Source organism: Diorhabda carinulata, chromosome 8 (genome assembly GCF_026250575.1).
Source record: "Diorhabda carinulata isolate Delta chromosome 8, icDioCari1.1, whole genome shotgun sequence".
Classification (NCBI taxonomy): Eukaryota; Metazoa; Arthropoda; class Insecta; order Coleoptera; family Chrysomelidae; genus Diorhabda; species Diorhabda carinulata.
The window spans coordinates 19,250,043-19,275,506 of NC_079467.1; the positions used below are offsets into that span (position 1 = coordinate 19,250,043).

Below are 25,464 nucleotides of genomic sequence, written 5' to 3' on the forward strand. Positions count from 1 at the left end.
TATAGTTTATGCATCGTAGATTATAACGATTCACAATCTGATTTTAATATACATTCAATAAATGTACAAATACAATACAAGGATGGTTCCAGAAGTACCTGGCTCCTCAAAGACAACACAAAAATTTTGGAAAAAATATATTTATTTGTCAACGTAATCTCCTTTTAACTCTATACATTTTTCCCAGCGTTGTTCCCAGCGAGGTTCTATTCCCTTTCTATAATAAAAAACGTCAAGCTCCTCAAAATAGTCACCACCTCTTCATTATTGTAAAATCTTTGACCATTGAGCCATTTTTCAAGTCTGGGAAAAGAAAATAATCGGAGGGGGTCGAATCTGGCGAATAGGTTGAATGAAGTAGCAATTCAAACTTTAATTCATTAATTGCTGCCATGACCTTACCTTCTTTGGAACCGGTTCTCCCTTTACAGTTCATTATTTTGATTGTTCTTCTATTTCGAGTGTGATGGATCCACCTTTCATCCATGGATTTGTCTTTATTTCAGTAAAACATTGCCAAACACTCGATGGAAACATCTTTACGACGTTGTTTTTGTTGAATTTTTAGCAAATGTTTTGTGGATTTTCTTCAAGATTTCTGGAGTCGTCACCTCATTGGGTCGACCACTGGTGTTCGCAGGTTATACGGCCACGTTTAAACTCTACTACCCAATATTTTACTATTGATAAGGAGGGGGCAGTCTCACCCAAAGTGTGATTTAGTTTATTTTATTGACCAATTTTTTCCATGGCTGCCAAACAAATACTAAACGACGCGGGGTCCTCAAACTTGGAACGTACGCTGTATAGATTGTGTACTCTCTAATACGGTGCCATTTTTCAAACAACTACCGTCATCTCTAGGCCAGGCCAGGTACTTCTGGGACCATCCTCGTTATTGTCTGCAACAATCGTGTAAAATCGTTTATTTCAGTTATAATACGAAATTTCTCTATACAGTTTCATTCTAATGAATCGTTAAAACATTTTATTGAACTACTTTTTCTATATATCGAAGATTTAAGTGCAAAAAATCCCGATTTTAAAGTCATATTGCAATAATCATAATCATAATGGAAGAAAGAAAAATATTAATAGTAAACAGACTAATGACCCCTAAAGCCCAAGGTGCAACAAGTATGTAAATTCGAGACTGAAAGTATATTAGAGATAGAAATGAATGTCTTCACGTTTCTACTCTGTATAAACAACGACAAATATCGCTTAGCTCAAGGGAAAAAATTATAAATGTCGACGAAATATCTTTTTCCTTAAAAGAATGCGCGGAACGTTTGTATGGCAAGTTTTAAGATAGGCGATTACGTCAATCACCTCTTTATAGTTTACCTGATACCATACATCATTATTCATGGCCAATATAATACGAACGCTTCAGAACTGGATTTTTATTTATCAATTTCTTTTATATACAGTGTTGAATTTAGCCCGAAACATGTAGCGCCATCTGTTCTACATCACAGCTTTCGCTTCTTCTTGTTAGAAGCTGTTTTTTTATGTATTTACGAAAATCAACTTTCATAGTCGCTTTCAAAATATATTTTAAAGTAATACTTTGAAACTTCCCGGCTGATTTGATGACCAGACGGACTCGTTTCCACTTCGTGAGAATAGAGTCTCGTATTCTTGCCGAATATTCTTCTTAAACGCTTCGAGAATCTGAAGCATGTTGGCGTAAACACGAGGCTTCAAAAAAATCTATAAAAGAAATTTATTACGGTTAAATCGAGTGATCTAGTTGGCCAAAACGAAAGATTAAGCGATTCGGAAAGGTTTTCTTTAGAATATCGGTTGTGCCACGAGCTGTGTGCGCCTTTGTACTCTTCGAACCACATTTTTTCCAGCCCCAATTCATCCAATTGAGGAAGCAGAAATTCGATAATCATGGCTCTGCAGCGCGCTCTGTCCCACTGTCCCGCAGCGCTCAAAAAAATGTCCAGACGTTTTCTCCGGCATCACGCAATAACATTTTGTTTCGGTGCCCCAAAAACAATTTTTCTGTTTATTTACGTGATGGTTAAGGTGAAATGAGCCTCATCGCTCATTATAAAAAAAATTGTCCACCTCTTCGTTGAGATTCAGGATAGCTTCAGTGTTTAACGTGTGCATGTATGTACTTGTTCAAATCTTTTAGCAAAATTATTCGTAGGGATCACTGGCTAATGACCAATTTCGTGGTACGTCGTCTGATAGGTCTTATTAACTTCTCTTCGATATCCTGGGCAACAGCAACGATATTCTCAGCGGAACCGCTTCTTCGAAGCTAGACATCCTTGGGAAGAACTCGTGTGCGAGGGCCAAACGTCGCATTTGCTCAGTTGGTGCCAAATAAAACTGACGAATTATTCCGCTTGCTTGGAAATTGAACTGATTCATGGCTTGTCGATTCATATTCTGATTTTTTTCATAAACGTAAAATCCGAATTGACAATTGTCTCCATATGGAAATGTTATATAATTTCTAAATCTGAGCCAACAATTTATTCAAAAACAATTCTTAGTTTGTCCAGCACTCACACGAGTGGGGCGGCTCAAACACTTGGGCAAGCCTCACAGCTTGTCTAATGACAGCGGAATGTTTAAGTCAAAGCGCCTGATCGACTTCTCAAAGGACAAGTGGGGTGCGATTACACACTAGTGTAATCTGATTTTCCATTCGATTGGGTCCTCCCAAATTAGTCGATGCTTTCATTTTCATCTCCGGCGTCTTGGAAGTAACAAAGCCAACAGTAGTGTTTCCTAATCGGAATCCATTTTGTTAATGACTGCATTGTGCGCTATAAACACGCGACGGAAACATTGCATGTCTGCCAGGCGTCCGCGACGTCCTCGCGGTGCGGCCACGGCGTGTTCGCGACGCATTCGTTACGCGCTCGCTCCGCTCCGCAGCCGCTCGCAAACTGCTAGCATGATAAGACTGTTAGTTCTCCAGGGAGGATTATTCTTCTGCAATTTTTACGATTGATTGAATATACGAGGTCTAGCTATTAAATAACGAGACTGGTTACGAAAAAGGGTTTTATTATAAAAATTATTCTATAGTCGAATGCTCCCCGTCAATATACACCTCTCCCCTCGCCACACATCTTTCCGTACGTTTTTTCCATTGATCGAAGCAGTGCTAGAAGTCTTCTTCGATTTAAATCGTGTCTATTTCAAAACAAGTCGCACGGTGCCGAATCTTGTGAGTACGGCGGGTGTTCGAGAACTGGAGTGCGCTTACTGGCCAAATACTACTTCACAGATAGCGCGTTATGGGCAGGTGCGTTGTCCCGGTGTAAAATCGTTCTCGCAGTGTTGCCAAAACCGACAAATAGTAAGTCTGGTTGACATTCTGACCCTCTGGAACCCATTTAGTCATCACGATACCGTTAATGTCGAAAAAAACGATCAACATTGCCTTGAATTTTTATTTGCTCTCTCGGCCCTCACTAAAACGCTTACACCACTCAAAAACATGCGAAATTATTCATAGTAGGCAGTCGTTTTTTTCAATTTAACGAGAAATTTGAGATTGATACGTTACTCCTCTTTCAAACCGCTACTGCACAAATATTATAATAGTGATGGAAACGTGTTTTGGGACGAGCGTAGACAAGATATCTAGATACCCAACGCACTACTCGTTCTTTATCCCATCCGTCTAGGGCGCCCTCTAGGCGCGCAGTCTCGTTATTTAATAGCCAGACCTCGTACGTTCCAACCTAATTTAAATGTCTCAAAACTTTATACGGCGGTCGAGATCATTGTCGTTGAGTTCTTGTTGTAATTAAATTTTGTGCATATGTTGTTTTTCGTCTTTCAGAATACATAATACCGATAATATTATCTTTGTGGCGTGAATCATAACGAAAATTATCATCAACAATCAAGTTTCATGTTTACATATACCTTGAGACGTCCACCATTTTAATATGACCGGTTTTTCGAACATTTTTTTTCAATTGTACTGTCTGCTTGATAGTTTTATCTAGATATTTAGCATTCCAGTTCATTTTATCTAAACAAAGTGAATTTTTTAAGCGTTAGGTTTCACTTGAAGTAACCAAGTACACACTTCTTTATTTGAAACGGCGAAGTATATTTTAATTAACAGACAGGCCAATTTGTTTTATGTAAATTTGATTTGGGATCTTTAAAGATTTTTGCGTATTTTATGTTTAAACAGTATTTAATTTCAAATGTTTGTTTGCATAAAGCCGCTATGGGTCACTATTTTATTTGATTCACTCGGTATTTAATTTTGAAATTAAATGCTATCTTTCACCATGTCAAAACTGTTGCCGTTTGCATAATATGTGAAAAAATTGATCTAATTAAGGATTCTAATGCAACTAAATGTTCTTGGTTAGGTAAAATTTGACGTTTCGACTTTTCTTTGAGTCTTTATCAAGAACATTTAGTTGCATTAATGTATCAAAAGGTCTAATAAATTGAAGAAATTTAAGGATTTTTATTTAAAATGAATTATTCTGAATAATTAAATAATAGCACATGTAAAAATTGTATACAATTTATATATTTATAAATTTTAATATTGATTATTACCATGAAAATGGCTTGTGTTTAATAGTAGAAGCAATAAAACGTGAAAATAAGCATTTAAGTACATTAAAAACTTAAATTTTGTAAACAATTTAACAAAAACGAGTTATTTGAAAAAATCCACTGATAATTTACGTTATTAGGTGTCTCAAGTATAGTTTCTAAAGCAGAGAATCACTAAAAAGTCATATCATGGCACAGAAGTTTGAGAATAATGATTTACGTAACTTTTCTTCGGTTTTCTCAATTGATTTTTCACCTAAAAAATAATGTTCAATTATCTATTCTTCTTAGGACAGTACTCTTCCGTCAAACCACTTTCTTAAGTAGTCCGATGCTTGTACAGTGACTATTAATAAAAAAACTGAAAATTCAAAAATAGAATTGATTGTAATTTTGATCTAATACTCATTTAATTTCGCTATTTTGGCCGGTTATTAACACTATACATTTTGTGTTGAATTATTGCAAATAACATAGATGACAATACATAAAATAGGTATCAAGTTGAGTTTATTTAATGTTATTGACTCGTTTAATTAATATTTTATACATATATAATTAATAAGTATTGATATATTCCTGATTTCATCAATTGAATCTATTAAAAATTCGAAATTTATCGTGTAGAAAATTCCTTCCTAGGATAATGGAAAATTTTACTAATAACTGGATGACAAAACGAATTCAAAAGGTCATTTGTAGTATGTCAAGTGCAGAAATTAAAGCTGCCGTAATGTATACGCGAATTCAACAATGTATTGAGTTTGTTGAGAGACATTTCAGAAAGAATTGGTTAGTTATATAAAAAAAAATCAGTTATTTTGCTATTTTGTATGACATGATGTTTATATACTCGATCCTTCTGTACGGAATGGAGGCAGATACTTCAAACAAAGTAATAATGAAACAATTGGAAGCCTTTGAAATGTGGATATTGACAAGAATACTACGAAGAATATCATGGCTGCGAAACTTATGGGAGCGGTTTAACTGCACATCAAACCAATTGTTTAGAGCAGCTGTGAATAAAATACAATACCTGTCATGATGGTCTCCAACCTTCGGCCGATGATGGCACTTTAAGTAGAAGAAGATATTTTGTAGAACAAAATCATTTTATTGCATCTATTTTTGTAGTGAAATTAGCACTCATATAAACAAAAACATCTTCAAGGTGAATTAATACGATATATCACAAATATAGATGGATAAATGCTTTTTCGAAAAAGACGAGATTTTAAAAAATCGAATCATCCCCTACCACTTCATTTTAATAGTCAAAAAGTTAGTGAATCCTCATATAAAATCGTTAACCAGATAATCTTGAGTCTGCTAACATCATCAATACAGTTTTCGCAAACATAGATCAACCGGGAATCTCCTGACCTATGTCATCAACGTATGGACTGAAGCTATAGAGAAATATGGGGAATTCAGAGCAATCGACATATCGAAGGCTTTTGAGAGGATTTGGCATACCTATCTTCCAAACAAATTAAGATCGCACGGTTTGTCGTCCTCACATATCGACTAGCTTAGTAGCTTTCTCAAAAAACCAGACACACCTCAGAAAGGTTTGAGGTCAATGTTGGTGCTTCCCTGGGATGCATATTGTTGCCTACTTTCTTTTACCTGTACATCACCGATCTACTCGACAAATTTGCAAGCCCGGTAGCCTCGTTCAAATCAACCACCTCAATAAACTCGCCTAGTACCCAAATCCGTAGGCAGTAACAACAAATATCCAGGCGCTGTTTTTATACTGCAGCTACTAAGGATTCGGACATAAAATGTCACTATCAACGCAAATTCGTTTGTTGGGTGTTGAGGTTGGGACCAATATGTCCCTAGTATATTCACGTGGTCGAATTACCTAAGGCAGCTTCACAAAAATTATATACTCCGCGACAGCTTTTGATTCTCTACAAGACTCAGATTCGTCCATGCTCCCATGCATACACTGAGAAGCGCGAATCAACATGAATAAGAGAAATTCGACTCATAGGCGATCCAGAGTTGACCAGAAACTTGGACAGCTTGGAACATAGAAGAAATGTCACCGATCTGACTTTATCGTTACTACCACGGCAAATAATTATCCGAACTGTCCAACATAATCCCATCTAAAGCAATATTTGCAAGACCTAATCGACAGGCAGACGTGGCTTATGAACGCCGAGTTCGCTTACAGACGCCCAGAACCTCAAATTATCGGGACTCCTTTCATTGGAGAAGTTCAAACCTGTAGATTCTGCTACCAAGGTACGTCTTTTCTGAATATTAGAAACTACAGACGTTCAAGACTCAATATCCACAGGCACTAATCGAATTATACGAGTGTAAAAGAGTTCAACCTCTTGAGCTTGCTTGTTACATTAAAAAAACGTTATTCCGTAATTAAGAGGGGGTAGTTTCATATATAAAAATAACCTGAATGTGTCCGTTGTTTTAGAATCTCACTGTATAAGTTTTGGACCATTTACAAGGTATAGTTCTTCCAATATCAATTGCAGAAGACAGTTATGCGAGGAACAATCAATATTTACATCTAACAAACCGTCAGTCCACGTGGACTTGATGAGTGTATGTCAAAATTCATCATCTCCACTGTTTACCAATGGAAACATCTTCGAAATATTCCTGCCAGACAGTCTGAGATAAGCAGTGGGGTCGTATGGTGGGATTCATTTAATATATAGATTTCTTTAAATAAATAGATATAGGGCGTTCTTTAGACCATGGGCGAATGAAGATAATGTTGTTTATAAAGATACTTTGGAATTGTAAATGTTTTTTTTTTCTTTTGTTTTATTTGCAAAGAATCTATTTTCCTTTATGGTTTTTGCTTTGAAATTTTGTTTTCCAGAACGAAAAAACGAAAAGGGGTACAAAATGGGCTCATTTCACGTCTGGTACCCTGCTTAAACCAAACGCCCTTACAGGCAGGTACATTTTACTCGTCTATTTACGTTTTATAATTTAATATTCATTTGTAGCAAGTTAACGAGGTATAATAATGATTTTTTTTCCCAAGTTCCAAGTAGGATTATGATCAAGTGCATCTGTCTAATTAACCAATTTTTGATTCGATTACCTTTCAACGAATACTTTTCTTATATTTCTAAAACTATTCATAAAAATAATAAATTTAAAAAATGAGGTATCTACGCCTATGGTAGATCAAACAAAATTGTCTACAAGGGTTTTTATAATCTATCTGGTTTCTTTACGGCTACTTTAGTATTCAATAATATGTTCTACCTAATAATTTTTGAGCCACCCAATAAGGAATAAAGAATAGATAAATCCGCATTAAACAAATGTTTCAAATTGAACATTTTTCATGAATTACCATTAATTACCCATATAAATGGATAATTTAAAATGCCAGCGTGGATTTTATATTAACAAATTCAAAGGTAACAAATGAACATATGACCATTGTAAAAAAATTTCGCTACTATTACGAAGATATGTAAATCTGATTATATTTTTAGTCTTTTTCCAAATAATATGGAAATATATTAAAATGGATATTTCCAATGTCGGATTTCGGTTCAAACTATAATTAATTTCTTTTTTATCATGAATTAAATTAATTAGCTACGTAATATTATTATACAGTGTAGAAAAACCAACTTACGACAGGTAAGAATGATTTACCATCATTAAGTTTGGGATATCGAGGCTTTAGCAGGTAAACAAGGTAATCAAGGTGTTAGAATTCCAACTCAAATTTTAATGGGTGTTGTTTTTGTCTATTTTCCTCAGAATATTATTCAAAATCTCATAATTTATTGCCACACACCTAAAATCGTGGCAACCCTTTGTCAGATAACCTTCATTCATACTTTTTACGAATTATACACCTACTGCAAAATCGAAGGAACATGGGACTTGAACCTCAAAATGATGAACTTAATGTTCAACAAGTGTGACACGACAGCATTAGAACTCATTCTAGACTTGCTCATTTTGAAGACCTTCATAGAAAGTGCAGCAATATAGTTGGCAATAAAAGCATACAAATAACAGAGCATGAAGCCCGGCGATCTGTCTGGACATCTCATCATTCCAAGATAAAATATATTATACACGAATTGCTTCATACAACTTCTGCAGAATCGAAGGAACATGGGGCTTGAGCCCCAAATTGATAAACTGGATGTTCCAATCCGTTCTGTAACTCCTCGTAATATTTCACATTGTGAGGAAACATCTCTAGATAAGCTGCAAAGACCGACTTGCCTTTCAATAACAAATGCGGCACGGCAGCACTAAAATCATTTTAGATTTGGTCATTTTGCAGACCTTTATAGAAAGTGCAGCAATAAAAGCATACAAATAACAGAACATGAAGCCCGGCGATCTGTCTGGACATCTCATCATTCCAAGATAAAATATATTATACACGAATTGCTTCATACAACTTCTGCAGTATCGAAGGTACATGGGGCTTGAGCCCCAAATTGATAAACTGGATGTTCCAATCCGTTCTGTAACTCCTCGTAATATTTCACATTGTGAGGAAACATCTCTAGATAAGCTGCAAAGACCGACTTACCTTTCAATAACAAGTACGATACGGCAGCTCTAGAAATCATTTTAGATTTGGTCATTTTGAAGACCTTTATAGAAAGTGCAGCAATAAAAGCATACAAATAACAGAACATGAAGCCCGGCGATCTGTCTGGACATCTCAGCATTCTAATATAAATTATATTATACACGAATTGCTTTATACAACTTCTGCATTATTGAAGGTACATGGGGCTTGAGCCCCAAATTGATAAACTGGATGTTCCAATCCGTTCTGTAACTCCTCGTAATATTTCACATTGTGAGGAAACATCTCTAGATAAGCTGCAAAGACCGACTTGCCTTTCAATAACAAATGCGGCACGGCAGCACTAAAATCATTTTAGATTTGCTCATTTTGCAGACCTTTATAGAAAGTGCAGCAATAAAAGCATACAAATAACATAACATGAAGCCCGGCGATCTGCCTGGACATCTCAGCATTCTAATATAAATTATATTATACACGAATTGCTTTATACAACTTCTGCATTATCGAAGGTACATGGGGCTTGAGCCCCAAATTGATAAACTGGATGTTCAAATCCGATGTGCAGCCTCTGGTAATCTTTCACATTGTGAGGAAACAGTCCTAGATAAGATGTCTTGCTTTTCAATAACGAGTACGATACGGCAGCTTTAGAAATCATTTTAGACTTGTCCCTTTTTGGATGTACCTATCAAATTGTAATACTAGTGAGTTTTTCATTCTCAGTTTACGGACTTCATTTGAGGAACGCTCTGGCAAGAAAGCAGAAATCGCAAAAACAAATGAAGAAAGAGAAAACTACATCTAAGTCGGTCGAGAATCAAGGTGATTCTAATCGTTTTCTTCGATTACCTTGATGAAATCGTTTCAGAGAGTCAAAAGGTCACTTTTTTAGAACGATAATGCGCCTTTACATTCCAGTATAATTGTAATTGATTTTTGGTTAGTTTTGGTTCCGAAACTCAAAACTCTAATTCAGGGAACGCACTATTGAAGCCATTAAAAAATATGCTTAAGGTTCTAAAGGCTCTTCTAATTGAGGATTACAAGTGTTTGGAAATTAGATTCACTGCTGGTATACTTAATTACAGCTTATTTTGAAGACATTAATGAAAATTTGTTTTAAAATGTATCAATTTTTTTTTAATTTTCGACAAATTGATAACAATGTAGTCAGTATTGATTCCTATCCATATATTAAACACGTTCTTAAGGATGTTGTCATGTTCCTTTAGGTATTTACTTGTTCTTGCGCTGTTAAAAAATTGTCAGTTCTCGCTGTATATTTATATTATGATTTTATTAAGTCTTTTATTTCCTATTTGAATTGCTTTGAATTTTCCTTCAATCGTTCTTTTGGTTGGTTTGTTTGTTTATATTCATATTTTTTTAAGTTAATCAAACTACTCATTTAATTCATATGGAAGTTATTATTATTCTATATATTAATGAATAAATAATGGTTTATCATATTTAAGATATTTTTTAATGTCTCGTTCAATTAATAAAAAATATTTTCAAGTCATTATTCGACTTGTTTTTTTTTCTTCTACTTGTCGGTGGGTTATTATTGAATAAATTAATAAATTGCTTAATATCTTTAGCGATTTGATAGCGCGGAAAATTTTGTGATTTCGAGCTACTACTACAAGTTTTGATTGCCAAAAAAATATCGAATAGGATTTCGTTTCAATTGATTGATTTTCTAAAAGTAATTTCAAAAGAATTAAACTTCACAATTAGATCTTAAAACAATAGTATCCAATTTACGCATAAAAAAACATTGTCGGAATATCAAAAGAAAATAAATAAAGTCGTATAATAGTTTACAACCCCTTCTAACATTTATTGTATCCCCCTTTCTTGCTGCAATAATGGGGAGCCCACTGTCAACAGCTGAACCATTAATTCCACTCCTTTTAAAAAGTCTAGAATGTGGGATCGCTTTAATTTCCAGAGATTTTCGTCTTCTATTTCAAGAGCTCCTAGGTGTCGTAGTTCTTGGCCTACCAGACTTTATTTTTTTAAGTCTCATATTCCCAGTTTCTCGACAACGTCATTCAATGGCTCTGAATCTATCTTTACTAGGTAGGTTTCATCGAAAAAACTTTTCTGTATAACGCGTAACAGCTGCACAAGAGTTTTCTTAACTCTAACTTTCCTTAACTCGCTTGAGGTTAATAACATGTCAGTGTATTAAAAATTTGAGTACATTTTGATTACCAATATCTAATTTAACAAATAACAAGGTCATAACTATCAATGAATGACAGTGCTATTGAGGAGGCCTTAGTATGAAACAAACAACAGTTTGAGTCCCAGAACCTCAATACATTATCATCAAATTGTCATTTCTTTCATACTAAAGCCTTCAATAGCTCAGTGCCCATACTTATTTAAATTTAAAAAATCAAATCCCATACTGATTAGACTGGAGTTTTAAGAAACGCCCTCAGTCCCAAATTGATTGTATCCGTTTTATCGATGGAGTCTTATTTACGCGACAAAAAATTTTTCAATTCACATATTATATATTAATAATAATAATTAATAACTCTATCAATACTTTAAACTAGCATCGGTTATTACTTTATACGTGTTCGTTCCAAGCTCTTCTATGTTTACGTTCCCATCTGATCATGTCTTCCACCTGAAATTCGTATCTTATGTCTGTGTTTCTCTTTTTGTCCCTTAATGTGCATCCGCATATAGAGTATTTTCATTTCTGTTGTTCCAATGATGTTTTTAGTTCTTTTGTTGTCCGTTCTTGTTTCTAAAGCATGTCAATATGGGTCTAACGTATATTTTAACTTTTGCGCCCTTTTGTTCATACTGGTATTATTCTAGATAATGTCTCGGAGTGCGCCTGATATTCGGCTGGCTTTGTTTGCCTGTCTTTTTACTTCATTTATTCTGTTCTGGTGTGCCTAGATAGTCAAATGACATTACCTGTTCTATGGTTTTATTTTCTAGGGCGAGTTTGCACCTCATTGGTTCTTTAGAGATGACAAGGGTTTTTTCGCTCTCTGCCACAATTACAGCGTCATCCACATAACAGATTATTTTTATTGCGCCCGTTGTAAGTGAATATCCTCTTGCTATATTCTTGACATGACATGACATTCTATTTAACGCCCTTTATCTTGGATACGGATTTATTCTGGAGATGTAATCACCTTTTTTGAAACACCCTGTACATGTTACAACCTACAAACTGTTTGATATCAGCCTACTACAATTTGAATAAACGCTGTAAATGAATTGTCGAAGTGACAACATTTTAGTGGTTATTTCTAGCATTTGTTACGAATTGTATTAGACTTTTTTACTGTTTTTATAAATTCATTTCATTAAACTTCATCTAAAAAAAAAGTTTTGATATGAAGTAGAGTAAAGGTTACTAATTTCACCCCCGTATAATAGAACAGGTATATTGTAAAAATACCTTTAGTTAGTCCTTTGCGAGTACACGAAAATTACAGAATTTCAAGTTTCTGGTATTACTAAAATTCTAGAAAAAAAATAAAACTCAACCTTTTAAAGGCGATATCTTTGAAAGAGATGGGCTGAAATGACCTCCTGAATTTAGAAACATCCTGTATAAACAAAAAAAATTGCAAGACGCGACTTTTCTTATTTCAAAAAATAGGTTTCTTCCCTTTAAGACGTATAGAAAATCTCAAGATCTCCGGAAACAACGTAGAAATAATGTACGTCCTTGATCATGGTACCGTGATATCTGATATATGATATTTTTCCATCCGTGGATATACATAAACACACGGTTATTTGCAATGTTGACATTCAGATACAATCGCATTCGACCAGTTACCACCACCAGTACCACTCCGAAATAGTGTATCGCAAGCTCTTTAAAATATTTATATCGAAAAACAACAACAATAAATAATACTAATTATAACAATTATTTGAGTGAATTTGTGAAATGGAATCCGAGATATTTTCGATAAATTTGAGGGTGGATAAACAAGTTACTGACATCGAATTTCACGATGTGAATTATTCCACAAAAATCAAAAATGGTGAGTAAATAAAAAATTTTAGAAAATTTTATTATGGGGTTTAAATGATATTAAAGAAAATATTTGATTACGAAACTGATAAAATATTCTCTAAAAATATGTACATAGTTCAATATTTTTGAAAATTTGAGTGAAAATAATATTTATCTTTAGTTTATTAGTTTCCCAGGATCGATTTTTTAGGGAGTATTAAAAAATAATAACATATAAATTCTAAAAATGTTTATAGAAAAACTAGAAATTCTACTTTTTGATTCAAAGTTAATAATTCTTTGACAATTTCACCTAATTTTTAATTATCTAACAAGCAAAAAGATTTTCGTACGTATATATATATATATATATATATATATATATATATATATATATACCAGAAAAAGGTTTTATTTCATATAAACAAGTAGTCCTCGAGATTGACTTGTGTATTAGTTTTACCAAAAAAGTAAAACTGGATTTTATTGTAGTAATGTCACAAAAAAAATGAATTATTATTTCAAGCCTTTCTGAGAACGAAAAAATTGAAATGCTAATTGTAATCAAACAAGAAACGAGTTTCATGGTATGTACAATATTAGTTTCTTTTTCTACAAAGGATAAAAATAAAGTAAGAATGTTTGGAGATTAAAATTAAATGACGAAACGTCTGGACATATTGTTAAATATTGAAAAGAATCTTGAAACATGAAAAAGTTGCTGTTGATAATGGTGTAAAAATAAAGAATTTCAAACAATAATTTCGATATATCATCCTAATACTAGAATTTTATTAAATACTGAAGAATAAGCAAAAGAAATCCGAGATTCTTCCACGGAAATTTTATTTGCAACGTTTACTGTACGATATTTACGATCCATTTAAAAGAAAAAAATCCACATGATCGACTGGTTAGGTTACTGTCGATATACATACCTACGAGGGCTGAACTCTTTACTCCCCTCCTAACGTATTTGTAAATCAAAACATTTATATATCATAACGTCACATTGTAAACTATTATGTATAAAACCCACTTTAGAATGTCTTGAACCTACAGTAAAAGTCACATCTCACTATCAAAATAGATCGTGGCAAGCAAGGTGCAGTGATTAAATACCTCCGTTTAAATAAGTTGTCCCCAAAGAAATTTCACAAAAATTTGGTACAAGTATTAGAAAAATCTGCAGTTTCGTATGACATAATGGAAAGTTGGTGTCGTGAGTTTAAATTTAGTGGAAAGTAGTTTACAGACGAATATGAAGCTGCTACTACACACAAACGACTATTAGACAGAAGTGTCTCCTTAAGCGCTAGGTAAATAAAAACCAATATAATTAGATACGACTTTATTGTTTTTCAAAATATTCTCCATTAAGATCAATACCCTTTTGTATGCGTTTGAACCAAGCTTTTTTCCATTCTGATTGAGGTATATACCTCCAAACTATGAGATTTGAACGCTTCTTTAGGTGTAGAAAAACGTTGATCTCGCAATTTATTTTTAATCTGCGGAAATCATTGAGTGCCAAATAAGGACTCCGATGTTTCGATTGTTCAAAAACGTTTTTGTTTGAACTGTTGTGTTAGAGCTCGCTTTGCCGTTGTAGTGATAAATTCCTGGCAAACAAATGCTAGGGTATCATTCAGAATTAACCGTTCTACGTTGCTCTAATGGAACGATGGCGACATGTCTAGTTATTCCGAAAAAACAGGCGACAATTTGCTTCGTGCGCGAACAACTATTGTCATATTTGGTTCGTCCCATACAGAGTTATTGATGTTTAGTTTAGGTTTCATATTGATAGATCAATGATTCGTCGTCGGTCACGATCTTTTAGTCGTCTTTTAAAATACCGCGATTAAATTTTGCATCATCGACACGAGGTTTTTTGAGCGATTGTCGAATTCTGTGGTATCCAACGCGAACAAATCTTTTTGACAGCCACATTTTTATAAAATATTTAATACTAGTCCGGATCCGTGCTGCGTCATAGAATCAATCAATACTTATGTTGTCAAAGGTATACAAAAGGTATCGGGGCACTGTCAAAAAATAAGCCATCATTTCTACATTGTTCATAATACAATAGACTCTGTAATTTCACAATACTTCCTTCGAAACAACATTGGCTGTTACGTCGATCCTTTGGTTTGATCTCTACCTTGACATTTTTGAACGATTTCCCACGTGATAGGGCTACATACAACTCTGTAGCTATATTAGAACCTGAGATATAGATCTTTGAATGTAGAAAAAGTGCCAAAAACCTACAAAAATCCATAACTCCACATTGAATGTCCGCGCCTAGCTTCTCTCCAACTCAACCGATTTAAGTGTTCAAAAACTCAAAAGAAAGAAGGTGTTTCAGCGAGTGTTCTTAAACCAAAACGAACCCTGTAGCTATATTAGAACCTGAGATATAGATCTTTGAATGTAGAAAAATTGCCAAAAACCTACAAAAATCCATAACTCCACATTGAATATCCGCGCCTAGCTCCTTTCCAACTCAACCGATTTAAGTGTTCAAAAACTCAAAGAAAAGAGGATATTTCAGCGAGTATTCTTAAACCAAAACGAACTCTGTAGCTATATTAGAACCTGAGATATAGATCTTTGAATGTAGAAAAAGTGCCAAAAACCTACAAAAATCCATAACTCCACATTGAATGTCCGCGCCTAGCTTCTCTCCAACTCAACCGATTTAAGTGTTCAAAAACTCAAAAGAAAGAAGGTGTTTCAGCGAGTGTTCTTAAACTAAAACGAACTCTGTAGCTATATTAGAACCTGAGATATAGATCTTTGAATGTAGAAAAATTGCCAAAAACCTACAAAAATCCATAACTCCACATTGAATGTCCGCGCCTAGCTCCTCTCCAACTCAACCGATTTAAGTGTTCAAAAGCTCAAAAAAAAGAGGATATTTCAGCGAGTATTCTTAAACCAAAACGAACTCTGTAGCTATATTAGAACCTGAGATATAGATCTTTGAATGTAGAAAAAGTGCCAAAAACCTACAAAAATCCATAACTCCACATTGAATGTCCGCGCCTAGCTTCTCTCCAACTCAACCGATTTAAGTGTTCAAAAACTCAAAAGAAAGAAGGTGTTTCAGCGAGTGTTCTTAAACTAAAACGAACTCTGTAGCTATATTAGAACCTGAGATATAGATCTTTGAATGTAGAAAAATTGCCAAAAACCTACAAAAATCCATAACTCCACATTGAATGTCCGCGCCTAGCTCCTCTCCAACTCAACCGATTTAAGTGTTCAAAAGCTCAAAAAAAAGAGGATATTTCAGCGAGTATTCTTAAATCAAAACGAACTCTGTAGCTATATTAGAACCTGAGATATAGATCTTTGAATGTAGAAAAATTGCCAAAAACCTACAAAAATCCATAACTCCACATTGAATATCCGCGCCTAGCTCCTTTCCAACTCAACCGATTTAAGTGTTCAAAAACTCAAAAAAAAGGGGATGTTTCAGCGAGTATTCTTAAACCAAAACGAACTCTGTAGCTATATTAGAACCTGAGATATAGATCTTTGATTGTAGAAAAATTGCCAAAAACCTACAAAAATCCATAACTCCACATTGAATGTCCGCGCCTAGCTTCTCTCCAACTCAACCGATTTAAGTGTTCAAAAACTCAAAAGAAAGAAGGTATTTCAGCGAGTGTTCTTGAACCAAAACGAAGTCTCTATCTTGAATAGAACCTGAGATATTGAGGATAGAACGTGTGTATGTGAAAAACTCCCATAAGTAAGGTACAGGGGGAAATCGCATTTGAGTATAACTTGAGAATGGTGAAAATTCATTGAAAAAAAAATAAGCAAATGTCAAAGTGTGACTCAATCTTACAGAATGCCACAAGACGATCTTGCAATATCAGTTTACGCACTGCATCGATGTTTTCTGGCACAACAGCCGATTTTGGACGATCCTCACGAACCTGTAGCGAAATTCGACCACTATGAATTTGGAAAACCAGCAAAACACGGTGCCTCGAGATGATGCTTCATCACAAAAACTCGAAGCGAGTTGATCGGCATATTGTTGATGGTTTGATTCACGTCGAATTTCCATTTTTTGACCAAGATGAATGTTTTAAGTACCTGTAAACAACTCAAATAGTACTCGCATGAAAACATGTTCTACGTACGTTAACCATTAAAAATGTCAAACTTCATGATGAAAATGTCAGATTTGACATATTCATATCAATGTTGTCATATCTCATAACTTAATCAGCGTCCCTTGTAATACATTTATCTGTAGGATATAAATGTTAACAGATGTACATATGGAACTGCAGTATATATTTGATGGGTCGTGGGTCATGGAGAGACCAAGAAGCAGAATAAGGAATAATTATAGTTATTTAAAACACATTTCAAAATGACTAATAACGATTTAAAATGTTTCGATGTCGAAATTTGTGCCCGGAGATACGTGATAACAATTTCGCAACGATTAAATTTAATTTACATTGGAGTCAATTAAGTTTTTAAAATTAAAAATATCTTTTTATTAATACGATATGTTGTAAAATTGCTTTGAAAAACCGTGCGAGTGAATATTCAAATTACCCCTCAATTATTTTTAATTAGAAAGACAATAAAAATTATACATTCAAATTTCAAAAATATACAACTTAATACTCATTTTTTGTATTTCCGCATAAAAATAATTCTACTAGTATTATTTAAAAAAAAAAACATCATAGACAAAGAATTTTCAGCGCTTTTTATTTTAGTTTATTTTAACGAAAGAAATGGTTTGAGTACTTATAAATATAGAGAAGACTCATTTATTAAAATTGTTAGAAATAAGCTCTAATAACCTCTTTCAAACACGATATATCTTATTCAAATATCGTCCCATTATATTTCCACAAATTAAATTGAAATTTTATTCTGGCATTGCTTCTTTTGAATATCAAATTCATTCTTCCGTATTCCGTTAAAATTTTGAAACAAACTTTAAGGCCGCAATGGAAGATTTCCGTTGGCAGCACCGGTATGGCCAGTTCTTAATATGTACAAATAGCGACCCTGATATAAATCTTTGTTACATGTTTTATCCAATTTATTTCATAAAGTTTATAACCTTGATATATCTATGTAAATGGGCAAGTTTTGGTATAATTAAAAGAATGAGTTCAAAAGAAGACCAGCTAATTAATATTAGTCGTATCATTAAAGATTTCCGCTGTATAATAAAATAATAGTACCATTTCGAAATTTTTAGGACTGGATTTATTTCTGTACAAATTTGACGAAAAATGAAACGCAGGGGTAAAAAGTAGCCCTAAATACACTCGTAACCAAAAAAATCTTAAAGCTAATAGTAATAGCTTCAAAATTATATAAATTATTGTAATTTGTCTTGTTATGATCGGTAGCCAATCTTTTTATGCTTGTTAGGGTTAACTGACCCTTATAAAACATTATTTACGTGACTCACCACTATCATTTAACCATCAAAAGTCAACCGATTCACATCGAATGAGCTGCTCAAACAGTCACTTTATTGCGACAAGGCCAGAGTCAGTGCGCTGAAAAGAGTCAGTCCTGCTGTTTCCAGAGTTTGCGTTCGTTACCAAGAGACCGGTAACTTTAATTGAAGACGAGATCTTACAAGAAAAATGAGCGTACAAATCGGTACGTACACTGGTGCTCAAGTCCAACAAGAGCTCGGAGAAACGCGAGGAGAAGACTTAAGACAGCTATATTTTAGCCAAAAAGGTCAGCTACAGGCATCAAATTTACCACAACTCATCGATCTTGTCAGAAAACACGTTAATTGGACTGACGAACTAAGAGGTTCCGTTCTCTTTTCAGAAGAAAGCAGAGTGTGCGTGTTTAGTAGCGATAGAAGATGACAAGTCTACAGAAGACGTGGAGAAAGATTCGCGAAGAAATCATGATATTTGGATGAAGTTTCTGGATCATTGTTTTTTATTAAAACTAGCGGTAGAACGGTGGAATTGACAGCGAACTGATACATAGAAGAAATTGTAGGGGATTCCGTCGTTCCCTACGCTATAATCGACGAATAGTTCATCCCAATGCAGGACAATGCCCATCCACATACTGCAGGTACCGTACGGCAGTATTTACAGGATGTTGAAATTGACGTTATGTGGCCAGCGTATAGACCGGACTTGAATCCTATCAAGCATTTATGAGATATACTTAAAAGCTTTGGTTAGAAATCCTACACCAGCCACGAAATCTACAAGATCTAGCAACGAAACTGGTTCAGCACATGAAAAAGCGATTGGAAGCTGTTATTAGGGCCAAGAGAGGGAACACTAGGTTAATTTCAAATAAATTATTCCTTTTCGTTTGTTATTTTTTCTTTACCAAGTCAATAAAAACATAGACCACTCATCATAAAATGAAGACAAACAGCTTTGAGATGCTAAAATGAAAATAGAATGGAAGCTATGACTCGAGTCGATTTTTTTGCTTTACTAGACCTTATGATTTGAAGATCTGTTTTGTATTGTATTGTCTCTTGCTATCACAGAAAATACTGCTTCGTAACGCAGTTCCTATATTTTTTCTGGAACTAAAATGAATGAATGGCCATGCGCATTGTTGTTCAGGAACAAAACTGGTGGAAGGAATTTATACACTCGGTGTATATACTTATTCACGCAATTTAATTATTTAAAAATAAACATTTGTACGCTGAACTATTAACTAATATTTAATTTATTTACATACATCTTTTAGTTTACCTGTTACTGTCCTGATGTAATCACTATGACATCAAATTGCCTACTGACTTACAACAACTTTTGCTTTATATATTAAAACCTCCTGATTCTTGAAATCTCTGGTATCCAATAAAAAAAAATATCTTTGGACTTTGATATATTATCGAGTGTTTTATTAAATATGACAGTTTTTATCAAGAAGCAGTGTCTAATTTGTCGTACAAATTTTTTCGCCGAATCAATCGAATCTATGAATCATCCATCTTACAATCCTGATGATTTCTTTTTGTTTTCATTATTTATAGATAAATTGTGAAGACAACAATCAAGACTTTACTTTTTTCAACGACAGCTGTGTCAAATTGTGAGCTTAACTACTCTTCAAGAAAATTTCATGACTAATCATCAGGACATCTATTTTGTATGAATGTTTAAGAACGCCGCTTGAGCAAAATGAAATGGATTTTTCATTTATTTTTATTTTTACAATATGTAGAAATTTCTCTTTCACCAAGATAATGCACAGTGTTACAAGTCGATAAAAACCGTAGTAAAATCCAATGAATTGCTTCTGTATTCACCATATTCTCCAGATATGATCTCCTGTAGTTGGATTCCGTTGTAATAATATGCTCTAAAGACGAAAATATCAATCAAATGAAGCCAAACAAAACTGAATTTACAAAAAATTGTTTGTATCACACTTAAAGGAAAGTATTTTAAGGAACAAAACAAAATATGGGAATAAAACTTTCTTCATTACCATGATTATTTCCAAAAAATAAAATGCTTGTTGTGTCGAAATTTATTTGTTTTTTGTGCTATATACATAGTACCATCTAAATAAATTTAACGTACCCAAAGAAATGGAAACGTGGCAAAAAAGTGATAAACAGCATACAACAGATATAAAATAAACTGGATGATATTGGTAATTTTGGTTTGGATAAAAAACACGTAGTTATCACGCACAAAAATACAAGAAGTGTGTTTAGTTGTATCTCAAGTGCTGGTTCTAACTTCGTACCAATGTTGGGTACTTCTGTAACGCGGGTCAAAAAAGCTTACTTTCCATAGCCAACAGTTCAATGCTAATGTTGGAAGCAAAACATTCATCAAATGAGATGCACACTAAGATCGTATCAGCGTCCAACGTTGGAAGCATTGGACGCATCGTGTGGTACCGGCCTTAGATTTTCGGTATTATTTTCAATACTGGGAGCTTCTCTTTTTTATAATACAGTTTTATTTTCAATAAAATATCGAAAGTGATGGAAAAAACCATCAATCTGTACTTGCGTATGTGAATAATTATATAAATTATATTTACATTCAACCTATAAACAAACTTATCAATAAAGTGATTTTACATTTTAAAACTAGGCGATAAACGTAGACAAGGGTTATACATGGGTATTCAACAAATAATTTATTCAATAGCCGTGATAATATGGAAATAAAATTTTTTTTTGACGTCATAAAACAATGGTAACATAAGGTAGCTTTGTTATGCCCGGTGTGGTATCTAAAATATATTTTTTATCTATATTATTTACAAGATCTCAAATGTCGAACATGAACAAGGACTCCTGTATCACATAAATTAACTATCTCATCAACAAAGCAATCGTTAATCATAAAGCCACCAGATCGTCTAATGTTTTGAGAGAGGGTACTCGAACTACTCTGCCAGTGCCGTGCAGTTTTAAAATAAATAATTAATAAGGGTGAAAGTTGAGAAACACCAAATCAATCGAGTACTAGGTTTAACAGTATAAAAGAATATGCATCGCGCAAAGAAATCCACAAGAAACTTTTGCCCAGTGGTTAACTAAATCAACGAGAAAATTGGAAGGACCAATAAGTTAGATAAAATTCCCCGCTTGATTCAAAATACTTCCAATTAGATGTCACCAGAATAATATGTATTAATAATAATATACCAATAGCTCAAAGTTTGAAAATTTCCTAAGCTATTAATTGTAGTTATTATTTGCTCATGGAAAAAAAGTCTGTCGGTTAGAAATTCCTCCACCTTAGCCAAGCATTCTGCCACCCTTCTCTTCTTGTGGATCAACAGACGACCTCATTCCTCGAAGACCATGGGGAAACCTAACCTAACCACCACCTAGGAACTATCTACCAAGAGCACCTTGGTTTTTTAAAAATTTGGAATGTTTGATGTTCAAATTCAAAAGATGGTTCTTCTCGTGCAATATATCACTCTTCACACAATGAATGATCAAATGAATTTGTTTTTGTGGAGTGGCACATTCGAGAGATAGCTCAGAAAATCGTTGTTGATATTAGACAACTATGGGAGTCACATAACTTTTGAAACTAATAACTTATGGAGAGAAAACGGCATCTCAATGTTGTCTCTTCCTCCTCACGGATCCCACAGGAAGCAACCGTTAGATGTCACATTTTACGGACCTTTGAAAGCTGCATTTAGCCGAGAATGTGATCTGTTCATAGAGAGTGATGCTTTACTGAGAATCATTTCATATGATCTGGCGTGTTTGTTCAGTGATACTTATTCCAGAGTTGCAGAATGTCTTCACGAATGAGGATTTCTTAGCTCCAGATAATTTCCATGAAAACAGTAATATTGTTATGCCAGTTATAGAAAATATGTTCCTAATGCTGTTCAGCTCAAATCGATTCATGCCCCTATTGTTTCAAAATCAATTACTTACAATAATTCGTATTTCATTCGACCTGAGGACTAAGATTGACACAAAAGCTCTGAATTCTCAACCTGACTCTACATCATATGAAAGTCCGCTAACTTGTAGCTCAACTTCTTCAGCAGTTTCGAGAAATTCTACCTCATTACAATTCCACGTATTTCTATCAAATAGAAAACTGAATGTAGAGATAAACATCTCAAAGAAATACTCACAGACCCCTTTGAAGCAAGTTTTAGAAGAGAAAGCAGAAGAGAGAAGGTAAATTAGCTTGAATGTTAGATACAAAAAAATAAAACACTATAAGGCAAAAAAAAACAGTTAAAGGTACTGTGAAGAAAAAGGTGTTTCATAGTGACCCAGAAGATGAAAAAACCTTATGCGATGACCACGAATTAGACGAGATGGAAGATGGTGGAATAGAAAATGATGTTTGATTGATTTGCGAAGGATTCGGAAGGAGTGTGGTATAGATGCACCGATTGTGCTCGTTAGATTTATCAATTATGCAGCTGGTGGGATTTACCTGAAAGCTATTTGTGTGGTATCTGACTGAAAAAATAACCAATGGAAAGTTTCAACTCTTCAATTATTACAAAGAAGTTAATTTTGTATTTTAGTATCCATAAGTTCGTAAATAAATGCAGCTATTTATTACTTGTCATAATGAAAACATCATTATATCGTGATGTGATCGATGTTATCCACAGCGTGAGGAAATATCGATCAGAGGATTCATCCGCATAATTTCTCACAATCTTTGAATGAAGAAGTTGCAGTTGGTATGTTCCAAGATTGGTTATCGTCATTCTCCCCTACAAAAATAACACCATTGAAAACATCCCAACTCAGCCCTTGTAGAAGAATCTTTATCAGGGCCACCCAAAGTATACCTAATCCATTTCTAACTCGCTTAGCCCAACAGTTAAGTTCTATTCAAGCCAGTAGTGAGTATTTTTGATTTTAGAATTCCAAGAAGTGGACAAATTGAAATATTAGGGTGATTGGTGAATTAATTAACAAATAACTACCCCTCATAATTTCGGATAATGGTTTCAAGCTGGAAACGAATCCTCGAGATATTTTAACGCAGTTAAATCTCATAAATCTAATATTTCGAAGCATATAAATAATATTATAAATGTGTGTAACAAAAATAGCGAAGCCACTGATGAAACCATTTCTTTGGCGATAAGATAAATGTAAATTAGTATATATAAAAGAATACTATCATAGATATATCCAATTGTTTAATAAACTATAACGTATCGATAACTAAATGGATAATAATAGATATTTGTGAATAAAAATCTCATTGTGCCGAACTATTCGATGAAATGTTCGACAGTTCAAATCCCCAGTTATTCTGTTTGGAATTTCACTCAGTTTTTAAAAGTGCGCATACAAAAGAAGGTACAGTACTCATTTAAATATTTTATATTTTGGGTTTATAGATGTTTCCATTAAAAAGATTGTACAACCTTTTATTATGAAAATTGAGTAAACTTGTAAGTGAGATAAAAACGTGGCAAATATTAACTGGAAGATATCTGACTGATAACTTGAAACATATTAGTATTATTTATTCAAAAACACAGCATTTATAGGATGACTTTCAAATTAGAATCTATGGAAAATCAATTTTAATATTCCGTTAAAATAAAAAGTGAATAATTTAGACATTCAAAATACTGTTTATGATAAATAAAACAAAAGAAAGGAACAATAATATGGAATAACCTGCCATAATAAAGAAAAATTAGTATAACAAACGATATAAATCGAAATTTAACATAACACAACAAGAGCTTCAAACTATACTGAATATATGGTTTAAGATTAATAGCGAGAAAGCGGCAATGAATCAAATGAATCTCTTCGAAAATAAATATATTAAAAAAAAGCTCTATTTATATCCTAAATATTACAATTTCTTTCTTAAATAATGTGATAAACAAACGCCCGTGTTTAAGATAAGCTACTGATTTGGTCAGGTAACATCACAAAGATCTTAAATTTCGGTTGGTTAGGTTCAAGGACTCTTCCACAAAGAATAGGACGGTCTACTTCCATAGACCGACACAATCCAATTTTATGAAGTCACAAATTACAGCAAGAGTGTAGCCATCCTATGAAAGCTTTCATCTTGGAGATTTCAAAGTCCCCTTGACATGATGCAAGACAACGTGCCGTGCAATGCAAGACGCAATATTTCTTGACCAAAAGCATGCGCATATGAAGTTCATCTGATTGTTTCATGCAAGATTTTCACATTATCGGTTTTGTGCTATTTTTAATGATTGCAATTTGAAATCTAGTTACTTTTGCTTAACATATCAGCTGATTTTCGGAAAACTTAGCTTTGTTTTCCCATTGTTAAGCGAAGTAAAAAAAATTTGATAAAATTTGAGGTTAGGAATTTGTTTTACTGTTTACAGAGACTTGCATGCAATTTCTTGCACGTTGTATTGCATTATGTCAAGCGGCCTTAACAAAATCAATGGTCATATAAGTCTAGTTAATAGTTTTTTAATCTTTCGAGTGGATATATTGGGGCGCTTTAATTTTTTGAGTCCTTTCCTCATCTTGTGCATATAATATTTTTAAAACGTAAGAAGCTTCGCCTTATAAAGTGACGTCTATATGGAAAAATAAACAAATTATTTATTATTATGTTGTTTGTTTACATTTCACTATAAAGTAATGTCGTGTAATTTGTGACGTCAAAAAACAGATTTGCTCAAGTAGAACATCTTGCTTTGTGGAAGAGTCCTTGGGTTTGGTTATCCTTCTTTCCACTGTAACTTATCCTTTGTCTTTACAGGGTGTTTCTGGACTTGATCAGAACTTATATTTAAGTATATTTTCTAATAGTCCAGGAGCCAGCAACAAAAA

General features: G+C 33.8%; 1 protein-coding gene across 2 annotated transcripts in view; it reads left to right on the forward strand.

Annotated features, from left to right (window-relative positions):
- The first annotated feature begins 12,874 nt into the window (after positions 1–12,874).
- The window catches only part of LOC130897335 (ATP-binding cassette sub-family G member 1-like), a 55,803-nt gene continuing 43,213 nt past the window's right edge, over positions 12,875–25,464 (forward strand). The window contains exon 1 of one of the 2 annotated variants that reach the window (XM_057806134.1): positions 12,875–13,176. In XM_057806134.1, the coding sequence (XP_057662117.1) occupies positions 13,080–13,176 (97 nt within the window). In that variant the 5' untranslated portion in view covers positions 12,875–13,079. Of the gene's footprint in view, positions 13,177–23,807; positions 23,983–25,464 lie in introns of those variants that run through there. The other variant, XM_057806135.1, reaches the window with a different exon arrangement.